Genomic DNA, 16,552 nt, shown 5'->3' with positions numbered 1-16,552 from the left:
CTCCTCCCCTTTTCTACTTTTCACTTTGTAAAGATGAGAAAGAACTGGTTCTGATTAAAATCAGCTTTTCTCCCTAGCTCTCAGCCTGTTATTCACTGAAGACAAAAGAATGCTAAAAAAGAAAGTGAATCCTTTCACATCAATAACCAACAGAATCCACCTGGTCCCAAAAGCTGATGATGTCTCAGCTTTTCCAAACTGTTGCTCCCACAAATTTTTTTCTGAGCTCCCAGAGTCCCAGAGTCTGGACAATGAGAGGTTCCTCGAAATGCACAGAACTGCAAAATAGTCAACAGCTAGAGAAAGCTCAAAGGGCTGAGCACACGCTTTCCATACTAGGGTGTAGACACTGGAGTCCCCCAAGGACCGGCAGGTGTGACTCCTAAGCACAGAGCCACGAGTAATCCTGGAGCACTGCCAGATGTGACTCAAAAATAAAACAAATCGGGCCCGGAGAGATAGCATAGCGGCGTTTGCCTTGCAAGCAGCCGATCCAGGACCAAAGGTGGTTGGTTCGAATTCCGGTGTCCCATATGGTCCCTTGTGCCTGCCAGGAGCTATTTCTGAGCACACAGCCAGGAGTAACCCTGAGCACCGCTGGGTGTGGCCCCAAAACAAAAACAAATAAATAAAATAAATAAATAAAACAAATCAGCCATAATAAATATACCTTTTTAATTAAAAAAAAGCATGCTAAATGATTTATCTTGTTATTCTGAAAATTAAAACAAAAAATCCAAGAGTAATTTCAAGTCAACCTCAGATGCAAGCTATAATTAGCAAGGTAAGGTGGTGCTGCAGTTAACAAAGTGTCCAATTCATGGGCAGGTCCATTAAAATAATAAATGAAAAAGATCTGTTTTTGAGTTGAATCCTGGGCCTATCCTAGTGTTGGAAATCAAATTAGGATTGGAGAGACAGTACAGCATGAAGGACATTTTTGCCTTGCACACAAGCTAGCATAAATTCAGTCTCTGGTACCCCATATAGTCAGTTCTCTGAGCCCTGCTAGGAGTAATTTCTGAGTTCACAGAGCCAAGAGTAAGCACGGAGCACCACTGTATGTGACCCCAAAGCTAAAACAAACAAAACAATAGACACTCGGTCTACTGAGTTATCTCTCCAGCCCTCTTCAAAGTTTATTTTATTTCATTATTGCAAGGGAGGGAGTGGCCATACCTAACTATGCTCAGGGAACAGTGCAATGACAGGGAGGGACCAGGGTGGTTGCATATAGGGTCTTAGTGTTCTATCATTCTGAATCACCCTCACTGATTGTGTTTTGTTTTGTTTTGTGGCCATCCCAGGATTGTTCAGGGTTTACTCTTGGCTCTGCTCTCAGGAATCAGCCCTGGAAGGCTTGGAGGAATCTATGGGGTGATGAGGATCAAACTGGGTCAACCAGGTGCAAGACAAATACTCTGCTCTACCCACTGTACTATTACTCCAGACAACCCTTCCCAAATGTTAATATCAAAAAGGAAATGAGGGAGACTGAAGTGATAGCACAGCGGTAGGGCACCTGCCTTACATGCGTCCAACCCTAGACGAACCGGTTCAATTTCTGGCATCTCATATGGTCCCCTGAGCCTGTCAATAGCAATTTCTGAGCACAGAGCCAGGAGTAACCCCTGAGCTGGCTGCCAGGTGTCACCCAAAAAAACAACAACAAAAAGGAAATGAGGAGCCAAGGTGATAGCACAGCAGGTAGGAAATTTGCCTTGCACCCAACAGACCTAGGCTTGACCTCCAGTATCCTATATGGTCTCTGGGAGCAGAACCAAGAGTAACCCCTGAGCGACATTGGGTGCAGCCCAATAATAAAAATCAATAAAAATAAGGAGAATGATCTATATAGGGGGCAGGGAGGGGACAGAAAATGCAACCTGCTCTTACCAGGATTAAGTAATTTAATCCACCAAAGGTCCACAGAAGGAAATAAAACAGAAGTATCTAGGAGCTTCTATAATGATCAGGAATTTGCAACCCTGAATCACACAACCTTCCTAGCGCAGGGTCCCAGAGACTAGAAATGGCAAGTATTATGAAACCTTGGCCCAGAAAAAAAATAAACATTATTGCTGACCACTGGTTCTGGAGTTTCTTGGTGGGCCTTCTCTTTGCAGAGACCCTCTCCCCACGAAGCTAGTCTTTTTTTTTTTTTTTTTTTTGATTTTTGGGCCACACCTAGTGGTGCTCAGGGGTAACTCCTGGCTGTCTGCTCAGAAATAGCTCCTGGCAAGCACGGGGGACCACATGGGACACCGGGATTCGAACTAACCACGTTAGGTCCTGGATCGGCTGCTTGCAAAGCAAACGCCGCTGTGCTATTTCTCCGGGTCCACACAGCTAGTCTTAAGTAAACCTGCTCACTCTCTGTGAACAATGGCTTTGTCAATGATTGCTTGCTTTATTGCTGCAAGAGATTAGCTCCTGTCAAGGCTTGCTTGTTTTATTGCAGAAACTCACTTAACTACACTGGTCCAGAGACAGGGACCACCTTCTGAAATTGCAAGAATTTCCTTAATTAGTCAGGTCCAGATATGGGAGCTTCCTTCTGAAAATAACCTTTTGTTGAAGTTTTACTGAGCAGTTGCCGCTTATTGACCTTGGAACTGCAACTCCAGTCCCCATTATTGTGAACCTGCTTATCTACTTGTGCATATCTGCTTTAGGAGGTTGTACCCCACACTCTAGAAGGAAGGAAGAACTGCATTCAGAGCTGCACTTTGGCTTCCTTGGGATGAAGTGCAGTCGCCTTGCGGTTAATCAAGAATTCCAGACTTTGGGGCCGGAGCGGTGGCACAAGCGCAGGACATTTATTTGCCTTGCACATGCTAACTTAGGATGGATCACAGTTCAATCCCCCAGCGTCCTATATGGTGCCCCAAGCCAGAAGCTATTTCTAATCACATAGCCAGGAGTAACCCCTGAGCGTCACTGGGTGTGGCCCCAAAATCAAAAATAAATAAATAAGAATTCCAGATTAAAGCTTGGCCAAGTGCTTCCATCCTTACCAACCTGGAAAGAAAGTGGACAAGGGGACCAACCTGGCACCCACTAAGCAAATGCAGAACTTATCCGTTCCCCAGGAAATTTGCCCAGCTTTTGCAAGGTGCAGGCTGAGGTTTAACATATGGAAGTCAGGGAGGGAACTGGAAAGGGTGAAGCAAGAGCAAGGCAGCCCACAGCACTGCCAGCCCCACAACCTGCCCCCCCAGGCTCTGTGCCCACCCAGAGAACCAGGTGGCTAGTGAACCTCAGCAATCTTCTCCCCCACCGACTCCACAGTGATTCAATGATCCACTGACTTAACTAAACAGTCAGTGCTAGGTCACTGCTGCCTTTCCTTTTCACCTTTTATGGCCCTCAAAGAGAGGAATGAATCCACCTTTTTCCTGTGACCTTGAATCTGGAGGCCTCACCTCCACCAGGTGTCCCCCTTCTGGCACACAATCTCCACCCTGCTCCCCTCTCCCAATACACATGTCCGTCCTTCACCTTGAACATTTTCTCCACTCAGTAACCCCTATTTAGAATCCAACACCCAATAGAAAGGAGGTGGTGGTGGGGCCCAGAGAGATAGCACAGCGTTTGCCTTGCAACAGCCGATCCAGGACCAAAGGTGGTTGGTTCGAATCCCAGTGTCCCATATGGTCCCCCGTGCCTGCCAGGAGCTACTTCTGAGCAGACAGCCAGGAGTAACCCCTGCGCACCGCCGGGTGTGGCCCAAAAACCAAAAAAAAGGAGGTGGTGGAAGTCAGGCCTCCCTGCTCCTTCTCTGCTCCTCCCCTGATCCATGGCTGTTCTAGAGCTTCAGAAAAATCCCTTATCTCCTTCCCACCATGCCTGAGCAGCCCAGCCATCAAGTCTGTCATCACTAGAACACAGTGGACTTTAGAAATATTTGTTCTGAGGCTGGAGCAATAGCACAGCGGGTAGGGCACTTGCCTTGCACACAGATGACCTAACATGATTCCTATTCTCCCGTAAGATCCCTTCCGAGCACCCTCAGTATTAATTACTGAGTGTCTAGAACCAGGAGTAAACCCTGAGTATCACCAGGTGTGACCCAAAAGCCAAAAGAAAAAAAACATTCGTCTGGATCAGGAAGCACAGTGGTTAAGGTGCTTGCCTAGCAAGCAGCTGGAACTAGTTTGATTCCCAGCATTGTTGGGTCTCCCACACCCTCAGGTCCTCAGGGCTACTCCAGCCTCCCTCTCCAGTTGTCAAACTGGAATGCTCATCTGAGCCTGAAGCGCAGATTCCTAACAAGAACTCAGCTCCCCAGTGAGGTGTCAGCCTCATATGTCAGCCTGGATGCCAATGCTCTGTTCCACTGACCACGCGGCAAATAAGAACAAATTGCTGTTGCTCTGCATGCCGTGAACTCCTGTTACAGAGCTCATTTGTTGAATATGTCATTGTAATCTGTTTTCAATTGTAGGTAGTTTACCATTGTACCATAACGCTCAAATTTTAGATTGCTTTTAGGAAAAGAAAGTGAATGCTCAAGACCTGCTAGACAATATTTATGGTATAGACTCCTCTTACAGTGCTCATTACCATTTCGAGACTTGAAAATTATGATTGTTTTTAAGAGTGCTCTATACACAACCTAACCCATGACGCCTTTCTTCAGTAAAGTTTACCCTGGTCAATCATGATTGGCCTAGAAAATAGAAAACATTTCCAGGGCCTGGAGAGATAGCACAGCGGTGTTTGCCTTGCAAGCAACCGATGCAGGACCTAAGGTGGCTGGTTCGAATCCTGGTGTCCCATATGGTCCCCCGTGCCTGCCAGAAGCTATTTCTGAGCAGACAGCCAGGAGTAACCCCTGAGCACCGCCGGGTGTGACCCAAAAGCCAAAAAAAAAAAAAAAAAAAAAAAGAAAACATTTCCATCTAATTTGTCGGTTTTATGTTTCTTTAAGCGTTCTGTCCCATTTCACCTGGGTTAGCTTTTCAACTGTAACCCATGGATAGATTCTCAGTGTCTGTCTATGTGTGGGCATGAGTGTATGTATTGGCCATCTCGATGCTGTCTAATGTCCATCTATAATATATATGTCTATGTTGTATATTGTCCTCCTCCTCCTTCCCCCATGCTTACAAATTCTTTTCTAACCTTTCACTTTCTCACCGCCCATCTGTTATTTCCCCCCATTTGACCCTTTTTACAATCAGTTAACAACTCACGAAGCAGAATATCCCTCCCCCCCCCCACTCCAGCCAGCTGCCAACTAGCTCCCAAAGTGAAAAGATAGATTCTCAGCCTGAGAAGAAGCTGATACTCCGCTGCTGATTTGCTCTCAGTGGCCCCTTTTCCCCCACCTCCCTTCACTGTGGACCTTTGCTTACTGCCAGATATGGTTTCTGAGAAGCCCTTGGTTCAGGGACATTTCCTGATATGTGTCTGCTGGGAGCCATTCTTTAGACTCCACAAGACCAGATCTCCGGCCGAAGCTGTGGTCTGGATTTTACACCCCCCTCAGACTATTTCAAAAGACTTGAAGGGGACATGTATATCTCCTTAGAATATTTCTTTGGATGTATTTTCTTAACCTTATTGAATATCTTTTTTTTTTTTTTGGTTTTTGGGTCACACCCGGGGATCTGTTTAGTAGAGAATTTTAATAGATAAGTTTCTCTAGTGTTCTGAGTTCATGTTCGAACCAGGTTATGGGGATTGTTGGGCTTGTTACCTCTGCCCCATATGCACCAATAATACCTTGTGGCACTGTTCCTTTTTGCATGACCACATTAAAATGGAGGAAATAATATATGTGCAAACAAGTTCTTATCTAAGAGAGATAGGAACACATACGTTTTATACTGCACTGGGGCCTTATACCCTGAACACAAAAAAAGAATAGAAAAACAAGTTGCTGTTGCTCTTTTCATTTTGGCAGAGCTTTTTACCATCCACAGTGTCTGAAGAAAGAAGTTTTCTTAAAAAGCAACCTCCAGGGGCTAGAGCGATATCACAGAGGGTAAGATGTTTGCTTTGCATGTGGCTGACGCTAGGGCTGGAGATAATAAATAAAACAGGGGGGCAAAGCACTGGCCTTGCATCCAGAAGAACCTAATTCTAATCTTTAGCATAGCATACAGTCCCTGAGCACTGCCAGAAATGATCCCTAAGCATGAGCCAGGAATAGGTCCTGCGCACCATCAGCTTTGTGGCCCGAAAACAAAAGAATGATTTATTTAGGACCGGAGATAGCTCAGAGGTCTAGAACATGTACTTTATATGAGGAAGGAGCCAGTTTGATCCCTGGCACCCCATGGTCCTCCTGAACAACAGCAGGACCAGCCCTGAGCACCAGTGGAACAGACCAAACCCAAACGGTTTATTCCTGTACTTCCTTTGTTCTCATTCCCCGGAAAAGGTCACAGAAGACAAACAGCAGGAAATGATGCATCAAATGTGTTTGCTTTTCAAGAAATAAAGAGATGGTTGTATTTGAAACAACCCTATTGCTGAGTTCCTGTGAGATGTGTCTGGTGTTTCTTTGGAGGGACGGAATTTGGGGTTTAAGGCCACACCTGGTAGTGCACATCACCTCCAGTTTAGGAGCTCTTGCCTCTGCAGTCCATGCAGCGACCGAGGAGAGCAAGCAAGCAAGAGTCCCAGATTTGGTCCCCAGCAGTACACGATTCCCTGAGCGGCCAGCTATGAGAATGAGCCCCTGAGCAGTGGCAGGAGGAGCCCCTGGGTACTGCTGCATGTGACCAAAAGCCAAAAGGACACAAAAGAGCCACATCTCTGGGCCTGGAGAGATAGCACAGCAGTGTTTGCCTTGCAAGCAGCCGATCCAGGACCAAAGGTGGTTGGTTCGAATCCTGGTGTCCCATATGGTCCCCCGTGCCTGCCAGGAGTAACCCCTGAGCACTGCCGGGTGTGACCCAAAAACCAAAAAAAAAAAAAAAAAAAGAGCCACATCTCTGATGCTCACTGTGCTGTCTCCATTACCACAAGAGCCAAAGGATAAATTTTCTTGTCTGCTTGTTTGTTTGTTTGTTTGTTTGTTTTGGGGAAGGTCACATCCAGCGGCACTCAGGGGTTACCCCTGGCTCTGTGTTCAGAACTCACTCCTGGAAGGCATAGGGTGGCCGGGGATCGAACCTGAGTCCATGCTAGGTCAGCTACATGCAAGGAAAATGCATGTGCTGGGCCCGGAGAGATAGCACAACGGTGTTTGCCTTGCAAGCAGCCGAACCAGGACCAAAGGTGGTTGGTTCGAATCCCGGTGTCCCATATGGTCCCTCGTGCCTGCCAGGAGCTATTTCTGAGCAGACAGCCAGGAGTAACCCCTGAGCACCGCTGGGTGTGACCCAAAAACCAAACCAAAACAAAACAAAACAAAAAAAAAGAAAAGAAAAAAAAGAAAATGCATGTACTACCAATCAGGACCAGGATACATTTTCTGAGTCATTTTCGACATGCAATGAAATTGCGATTTCTAGCGGATGCAGTCATGGATCCATTCTTCCCCATCACACTAGACAATAATGCTTTCTGATGAGAAAAAGGGGAAAGAGGCCTCTCCTGCGACTGCCAAAGTTCATGGATCTGGTCCACCTTGCTGGTTGCCCCTGCCAATCCCGGGGACAGTCCAGCGAGGCCCTGCTGGAATCCACCACCTAAAAGGCCCTCTTTGTCAACACAGTGAAGTAGAACGAGTCAATTCTATAGCAAGTGCTCCGGTCAGGCAAGAATGGACTTTTCTTTTCCACTGTGGGCCTGCTGACACCGGGAGATGGGAGCCCGGCCAAGCCACAGCCTGGCAGCCTGGGAGGAGCCAGGGCATGCCTACTACTACTGGCACCCAAAAACCTCGATGAGTGAGCAGAGGGGCCTGAGGCGAGGTACCCACAGCACTCCCCACTCCTCACCTGACGGGAGCCAAGTCCATGGTATCTATACAAAGTTCAGTTTCTTTTGTGCTCCTATGTGTTACAGCCACTATAAGTTATATGTGACCAAAATCTAGGGGAGAAGGTCATTGGAATTTCTGGGGCTCTGCCTGCGTGCACCGCATTCCAACCATGACTGAAGGAGGCTGCAGCTGCCAAAAGCCCAGCCCTGGTCAGAAATATGCTGGGAACTGATAAGGCCACACTCCACACTACTCTATGATGCTTTTTGCCTTAAAGGGATTACCACCCTTTGTGAGCTACAAAGGAGAACTTAGAAAATGTGTCATTAACCCTGGTTAATGATCCCAGTACCCTAAATTGTCTCCTGAAAAATCACCAGGACTGAACCCTGAGCAGTCTGGGCTCAGCAGTACCCAAAAACAACCCTCGGGTTTACGGAGACAGCGTGGGAAGTCAGGTGCTTGTCCTGTAATTAGCTGCCCCCAGTTGGATCCCTGCACTGCATGTGATCCCCTAAACCAGGGGTCTCAAACTCAATTTACCTGGGGGCCACAGGAGGCAAAGTTGGGGTGATCCTTCAGTGCAAAGTCAGTAGTAAGCCTTGAACATTGGGGGGTATGATCCAAACAACTAAAACAAAACAGGCAGGGCCACAAAATGTTGTACGGAGGGCCACAAACGGCCCACGGGCCACAAGTTTGAGACCCCTGCCCTAAACCCTGCCAGGAGTGAGCCCTGAGTATAGTCAAGACTTAGGCCTGGAACACCACTGGGTGATACCCACATTCTTCCACATACCCTTAAAAGCCAAAACCCACCTCCAACCTCAGCAGCCTATCTCGGTTCCACCAACTCCTGGCTGCCCCAGAGGCCGCACCCAGCAGAGCTTATCTCCTGCTACCAATCCTCTCTGATTCTGCCCAGCTTGGAAACTAAGATGAGGGAGCTGGGGGCAAATGATTTATCTAGATGATTTAGGGCAACTTTCACATAAGGCTACCAGGAAGAAGGCTAAAGCTTTGCAAATATTCCCAAAGAAGATGAAGATGGGACCTATCCCTAAATGCTGCAATGCAGCAAAATGCTCACCGCATCACTCAGTAAGTGAATTGATCTTGAAAATTATGGCTCTGACCTCTACTGTAAGAAGGAAAAAAACAGCAGTCAGCACTCACACTACCGCCAAGTGCCGGGGAAGAAATAGGGAGACAAAAGATAAAAATCCTGGACCCCAGAGATAGGAGATAGGGCACTAGTCTTGCACACATGGTCAACCCATGTTTGAGCCCTGGCACCCCAAATGGTTTCCCCCCAACCAAGCCCCACCAGGAATGATCCCTGAGTGCAGTCAGGAATAAGACCTGAGCACTGCTGGATATTACCCCTATACCCCCATATATACTGAAGACCAGAGAAATAGTACATAAGTTAAAGGTGCTCACCTCGCACGTAACTGACCCTGGTTTAAACCCTGGCACCAATATAACTCCTGAACACCCCCAAGAGTGACTCTTGAGAACAAAGCCAAATGGAAATCCTAAGTACAATTGGGTGTGAACCAAACCCAAACCCCCCCCCCAAATCTGACTAGAAACTTTATTTTATTTTATTTTGGTTTCTGAGCCACAACCAGTAATGTTGGGTTACTCCTGGATCTGCACTCAAGAATTACTCCTTCCCTAAAAATAAACAAACAAAAAAAGTACTTTGGGGAGGGGGTTAGAGCGATAGCACAGAAGGTAGGGCATTTACCAGGGTTCAATTCCTGGCATCTCATATGGTCCCCGAGCCTGCCAGGAATGATTTCTGAGTGCAGTGCCTTGGAGCACTGGGCCAGGTGTGGCCCCAAAACAAAAACAAGAATTACTTCAGGTGCTGCTTAGGGGACCATATGAGCTACTGGGAATTGCATCCAGGTTGGCATTATGCAAGGCAAGCGTGCTACACACTGTATTATTGTTCTGACCTCCATTTAAGGGTTTGGTTTTGTTTATCTGATTTTTGTTTTTGTTTTTGTTTTTGGGTCACACCCGGCAGCGCTCAGTGGTTACTCCTGGCTCTGTGCTCAGAATTCGCTCCTGGCAGGCTAGGGGGAAAGACATATGGGATGTCAGGATTCGAACCGGGGTCTGTCCTGTGTTGGCCATGTGCTAGGCAAAAGCCTATCGCTGTGCTATCGCTCTGGCCTCTAATTTTTTTTTTGGTTTTGGTTTTTGGATCACACCCAGCTGCGCTCAGGGGTTACTCCTGGCTCTATGCTCAGAAATCGCCCCTGGCAGGCACAGGGGACCATATGGAATGCTGTCCTTCTGCATAAATGCCTTACCTCCACGCTATCTCTCCGGCCCCTAATTTTTTTTTAAATTCTGTGCTCAGGGGATCATGTGATGCTCAGGTTTAACCTGGGCATCCTGCATATAGAAACTTTCACTTTAATCCAAAAATATCACATGCCAGAGAAGGACGTTTTTTGTATCGAACTCAAATTTACACACATTACCAACTAAAAATGATTCCTAGAGTGAGGTCAGATGTTAATGACAATCTTTATCTTCCTGAAGAATGCTCAGATAATGTTGAGGCAATTCTTGTGTTTAAGGGATTTCTTCCGGTCTTCACCTAATCTACACAAGTTTGAGGCCCTGCTAAGCCTCAAACTTAGGGTTAGGGTTAGAGTTAGCATAGAATAGCTATGCCGGGGCCGGGAAGGTGGTGCTAGAGATAAGGTGTCTGCCTTGTAAGCGCTACCAAGGAACGGACCGAGGTTCGATCCCCCGGCGTCCCATATGGTCCCAGCAAGCCAGGGGCGATTTCTGAGCGCATAGCCAGGAGTAACCCCTGAGCGTCAAACGGGTGTGGCCCAAAAACCAAAAAAAAAAAAAAAAAAAAAGAATAGCTATGCCAGGCAGAGACTGTGGAAGAAAACTGCACCGTGGTTTGTTGTGTTGTTTTGGGGGGTCACACATGGTAGTACTTAGGTTTTACTCTTGCCTCTGCACTCAAGGATCACTCTTGGCACTTGGAGCGAAACGTGGTGCTAAGAAGAGGACTCACGATGGTCCTGCAATCAAATTGCCTTATCCACTATATTCTCTCTCCGGACCCCCCAAGAACCACACCATGTTAAGCAACAAAAAAGGCTGCAAATTCTGGGGCTAGAGAGATAGCATGTGGGTAAGGAGCTTGCCTTGCATGCAGCTGATTTGGATTTGATCCCCAACATCTCATAATGTCCTCTGAGCACTACCGGGTGTGGCTATAAGAACAAAACAAACAAACAAAAAAAAAACCCTGCAGAATTCAAACCTATTCAAACCAAAGGTCAAAAGTTTTGGATTCTGCTAACTTGGCATTAGAGTGAAAACTCTGGGCCAATCCCACAGGGATCTGGGAGAGTGGAAGAATCCAGAAATCGCAATTGCTCTCTAGAACCCCAGAAGAGAATAAAATCACAGCGAAGATGAAAGGGGTCACTATTTAAAACAAAGCCTCTGGTGGCTGTCCTTGCTACAGGCTGGACTGGCAGATGGGAGAGGCATTTAGAATTAATTAATTTCTATTTCTGGCAGGACACCGGAAGTACTGTTTTTGTAAGTAACGCAATTGTAGGAACTAACAGGATAAGATCCTTGGTTTGATGGGCCGGCGAGGTGGCGCTAAAGGTAAGGTGTCTGCCTTGCAAGCGCTAGCCAAGGAAAGGACCACGGTTCGATCACCCAGCGTCCCATATGGTCCCCCCAAGCCAGGGGCAATTTCTGAGCACGTAGCCAGGAGTAACCCCTGAGCATCAAACGGGTGTGGCCCAAAAAAAAACAAAAAAAAAAAAAAAAAAGATCGTTGGTTTGGATAAAAAACAATCAAAGCAAAAGGTCACAGATGCAATTCATGTTTGTTTGTTTGTTTTTTCTTTTTTTGTTTTTGTTTTTGGGCCACACCCGGCAGCACTCCTGGGTTACTCCTGGCTCTCTGCTCAGAAATCACTCCTCGCAGGCTTGAGGGACCATATGGGATGCCGGAATTCGAAGCACCGTCCTTCTGCATGCAAGGCAAAATGTCCTACCTCCACACTATCTCTCCAGCCCCTTGTTTGTTCTTTTGATGCTTATTGGTTATTATTGGAGAAGGGTGCTAGTTATATGCAGTAGTGCTAGGGGATCACTACTGGCAGTGCTCAGGGAAGCAGATATGGTGCTAGAGATCAAGCCAGGACTGGCGGCATGCAAGGCAAGCACCTTAGGCCTTACATCCTGGTTTCTGATGTTGAGTCAGATCTTAGCACAATCAGCAATGCCCTCCCCACAGCTCCCTGCCTAGAAAACCAGCTGTCCCAAGTTTTAAACAGAGCTGGCAAGATTCTCCCAAAACAAACTACCAAACCGAGGTTAGCATCCACGAAGTTTCATGCCATTACATCCTCAGATCAAACCAATAAACTCAAATCTAAGCCGTGGATTTTAGTGGCAGGAAAGTAAGCAGAAGGAAATAACGTGTATTTGAATAAAAACAATTATTTCTGCTTAAAACACATTCCAATCAGAATCGTGGAACCACATGGTCAGCCTTCAAGTCGATTAATTTCTTGAACTCGTTAACACTATTCTGTAGTTAAGCAGGGATGTATGTAGCTTGAAGAAAGCAAACGATCCATACTGCATTGCATCAAAATCCAGAAATGCAGAGCAATGGAGAGAGAACTTACTTCTGACTGCTTTCCATACACTATCTTCCTGCTACTTACCTTGTCACCTGTGAAATTCAGATAAGAGGCATTTAAGTGCAAAATATCATCACTGAGAGTCAAAACAGGAAAAGGTTCAAATGCAGCCCATTTTTATAAACCTCAAATAATCTACCAGTCTGGTTTATAAAAGGGCCTGCCTTGGATTTATCACCCATAGTCACTTGAATTTACAAAGCTCATATTTCTTCTTCAGATATATCAAGATATGGATTTGAAGTATCTTTTTTTTAGAGAAGGCCCAATTGAGCAAACTCAGAAAACGACATAAAACATATGCAAATGAGTTTTTCTCTTTTTTTACCAAGAAAAAGTACGTTCCACTTCATTCCAGGGATGTGGCAGAAAAATAACGAAGTAAATGGGAATAGGAAACAAACCCAAGTCTTTATCATTTGTGGAATTTAAAAATGTTCTTTTTATTACATGTTTTCATCCCCTCCCCCAAATATCCCTTGGTTCTTCAGAACCAAGTAATAAAAAAATAAAAGAAGAAAAAGATCAGCAAACACTACATGCAAAAAACACCAGCAGCAGGGTGATGGCAAACCAATATATTCATGCCTTATAGAGAAGAAAGTGTAAACAGGAGTCTTTGGAAATGCTAAAAGAAATTGTACTGAGATTTCTGCTCGTGGAACACCAAATTAAAAAAAACCAAACCCTAACCAGTCGGCTTAACAGAAAGATCATGCAACTAGAGTTCCCCCCCCCCTCGCTTTGGATCATTCAAACCTCTGACACAATTGTGTGTGTCCTCACTGCAAGGCAGGCAAGACCGAAAGGCAACACATTTCCTGCATGCTGGGCAAATACCTGGACTCTGCGTTTACGAAACGATGACAACATGGTGGAGGAATGTGGAGTCTAAAGAGGGAGGGGAGAGCAAGAGAACGAGCTTCTAGAGGCCAACTGAACAAAAATGCAGTCGGCCGGCAGAAGATAGATGGCTTTCACGCGTAGGCAGAACAGGGCCACCTCAGATCTCATGCCACCTAGATGGGGACTCCAAAAAAAAAAAATAATAATAATAATAATAATGGGGCAAAAGCACTGACGTTCAGTGGCCACAGGGCCACGCCCATGCGGTGGGGCGGTGCGTTGGTCGAGTTCCAGCCCCTTCTGGATCGGCTTTGGCACCTTTCAAAATCCAGGCACACTGACTATGCTGAAAATTTTAGCTCAACCTGCGCCCACCCTCCACCTACATTCCAATTTATTCATCCAGAATCCCAGGCCTCCATGATGGTCCCCAATCCCCCCTTCCTCCACTCAGGCACACAAAAGGCATTTCAGGAAACAGAATGCCAGCCCCAAAGCCCTGACCTGGCCCAGTCTACAGGCACAAACTTCCTTTAAGCATGACGACTTTCCTGTTTCCAGCTGGTCCGAAAGGCAAGCCAGGCTCCCTGAAGGGAGAGGCCAGCACAGCTGTGCTGTTCAGGGCTACCCGGGGAGCTTAGGGGCTCGGCCCAGGTCCCTCCTCCTCCTCCGCATTCCAGGCAGCTGAGCATTCCAAAGCCCACAGCTCAGGCTGCAGCAGATCCATGCTAGGGAGATCTGATCTGCAGCCTCCATCCAATCTACAGTGCTCAAGGCCAGGCCAACAATGACAAAGCTGAGGGCATCTTCTGACACCCAGTTCTGAGGGTTTGCGCTGCAACCCACTCTTAGGGCTTCCAAGTAGAGCAGAAAAAAAAGGGGGGGGGGGAGAGACAACTGAACCCGTGGGAACCAAAAGATAAGACTTGGGAAAAAAAATATGTATTTGGCTCTCCGAGAGCTGTGTTCAGGATCACCGGGCATGTGTGTGTCAGAGCTTGGAACTCCCGGGAGCTGCCTGATTCTTAGATTACCACGAATACACGGCCAAGACCACAAGCATTTTCGAGTGCCACCATGAAACATGGGTTTCCAGTACGGAAATTGCTTTCCACCAGTCGGCCTGGATTAGATCTTTAGTGCCAGTCTCAGCTCTCCAGCTGGGTCCCTCAAGAACAGCTAAGGCCTTGGGGGGCCAGCCTGGCTGAGGTTTTGGCCCAGTTACTAAAAAAGGGCTCCCTGTTTAATTTTCTGCAGGCTGGTGCTAACTGCGAGTACTTGGGTCAAACTCTGACTTCAATTTGACCTCTAAACAGCAGCAAAGGAGGGCAAAGTGACTGAAGCTAAAGGAGCCAGCCAGCTCCTTGACTTCAGGCAGTGAGGTGTGCCCAGCGGTACAGGGATTTTTCGATTTCCTGTCATCACCACACCCCCACCCTTCCATCTTTGCAATGTTCCCTTTCACTTAAGTCCAATTGCTATGACTACGCTTTTTTCTCCTAACAAGAAAAACACTTCATCTGTCTCTCCAGTTCTTCCTCTACAGCCATGATGGTTGGGTTTTATTTTTGGGGGTGGGATTTTGTTAATGGCGTTTCTTTCCTTTTCTTTCTTTCTTTCTTTTTTTTTTTTAATAATACCATGATGAAGCAGGAACAAAGAGCATCAATAATGTAGGCCCATTATATAAAAAGAGATCAGAGTTGTTGCAAGCGGTTCAACCGGCAGCTTTCAGGTTCCTAATTTGCAGAAGCAGATGCAACCCTTCCTTTATTTCAAATCTGTCGTTTGGGTTGGGTGGATGGAGGGTATGTGTGTGGGGGGGGGGGAGGGATGCCCATCAAAAGTCACTTTGTAAATAGGCGATTTTTCCAATTGCAAATTCCAATTCCAATTCGCAGGGGCCGGGCGGCCTTGGAACAAAAGGCTCTGACACCTTCCCCAATCGACTGGGCCTTAGAAGAAAGAGGGCGCAAACCCTCTTTCTCGAGTGGGTGCGAGAAAAAAAAAATCAATGGGGTAGGGGGCAGGAGCGATGGTGCAAAGGTAGGGCGTTTGCCTTGCACAAAGCTGACCCAGGACGAACCTGGTTGGATCCCATAGGGTCCCCCCCAAGCCAGGAGCGATTTCTGAGCGCACAGCCAGGAGGAACCCCTGAGTGTCATCGGGTGTGGTCCCCTAAAAGAGAAATCAATGGGCTCCAAGGTGCTGCTAGGAAGGTCTTCGATGCGGGTCGAGCACAAATCCAGTGATTGACACACAGATGACATGGGGGGGGGTTGGGACCCCCAGACACCGCAGACAGGGGGGTGTTTTCTTTTTTTTTTCCCTTTACTTTTTTGGACAGGGAGGTTTTCATGGGGTTCAGGGCGTCCATCGCCGACCCCCAGGGCTGCCCAGGAATGGGGGATGCAATGAGGATGCACCGGTGGCACCTCCAACTCGGCCCGGGCCTCCTTCCACCGAGACCGGCCCGCAGCCTCACCTGTGCCCCGCCGTGGGGTTCCCCCCTCAGCTCCGATTCCCCCCAAATCCTCCAACCGACCCTCTCCAGGCCCGGCCCCCGAACTCCCCAGGCTCACCGGCTCCTCTAGACGGGGCACAAGCGCGCACGGGCTCCGGGCTCTGGGCTGAGGGGTGAGACTTGCCTCCGCGGCCTGCGGGTTCCTCGCGCTTCGCCGCGCTGCGGGTAGTGGCGGCTGCGCACGCGCACCGGCGTTTTTATAGCCGGGCGCGCGCGTGAGGGGCGTGGTCTCGTTGTTGTGGGTGTGGTTATGCACCGAGGGGCGGGGCTTCCGCCCGAGCTCCCGACGGGAAGAGCCGAGCGATTCCGGAAAAAGCCGAAGCGGCGAGGCGGACGGCCCCACCTAGGCCCGCGAGCCTCTGCAGATGGATGGGGAGGGGCTGTTGCCGCGGCCCAGGCAGGCCGGGAGGCTCCGATCGCTCCACCCCGCGATGTGCATCTTTCCAATCCCCCTCCATCCCACCCCGCCCTGCGGAGAATCTGCACCCCACTCCCTCCAACACCCCTGGGAAACCTTCCAGGACTGCAGCGAAGGGCGGGGCAGGCTGGCTAGGGCCAGGGCTGCAGTCTTGTCTGGCTGGTGGA

General features: G+C 47.9%; 1 protein-coding gene across 4 annotated transcripts in view; it reads right to left on the bottom strand.

Moving 5' to 3' along the window:
- Nucleotides 1-16,125, bottom strand: part of SPTAN1 (spectrin alpha, non-erythrocytic 1) — a 66,990-nt gene extending 50,865 nt beyond the window's left edge. For 3 of the 4 annotated variants that reach the window (XM_049773973.1, XM_049773970.1, XM_049773972.1), the window contains exons 1-2: nucleotides 16,026-16,125; nucleotides 13,438-13,488 (exon numbers count right to left, since the gene is read on the bottom strand). In XM_049773973.1, coding sequence (XP_049629930.1) covers nucleotides 13,438-13,470 — 33 coding nt within the window. In that variant the 5' untranslated portion in view covers nucleotides 13,471-13,488; nucleotides 16,026-16,125. The remainder of the gene's footprint in view (nucleotides 1-13,437; nucleotides 13,489-16,025) is intronic. The other variant, XM_049773971.1, reaches the window with a different exon arrangement.
- Between the last annotated feature and the right edge of the window lie 427 nt (nucleotides 16,126-16,552).

This window comes from Suncus etruscus, chromosome 5 (genome assembly GCF_024139225.1).
Source record: "Suncus etruscus isolate mSunEtr1 chromosome 5, mSunEtr1.pri.cur, whole genome shotgun sequence".
Taxonomy (NCBI): domain Eukaryota; kingdom Metazoa; phylum Chordata; class Mammalia; order Eulipotyphla; family Soricidae; genus Suncus; species Suncus etruscus.
Note: the sequence above shows the minus strand (reverse complement) of the source record. Positions and strands in the feature narration are given on the sequence as shown.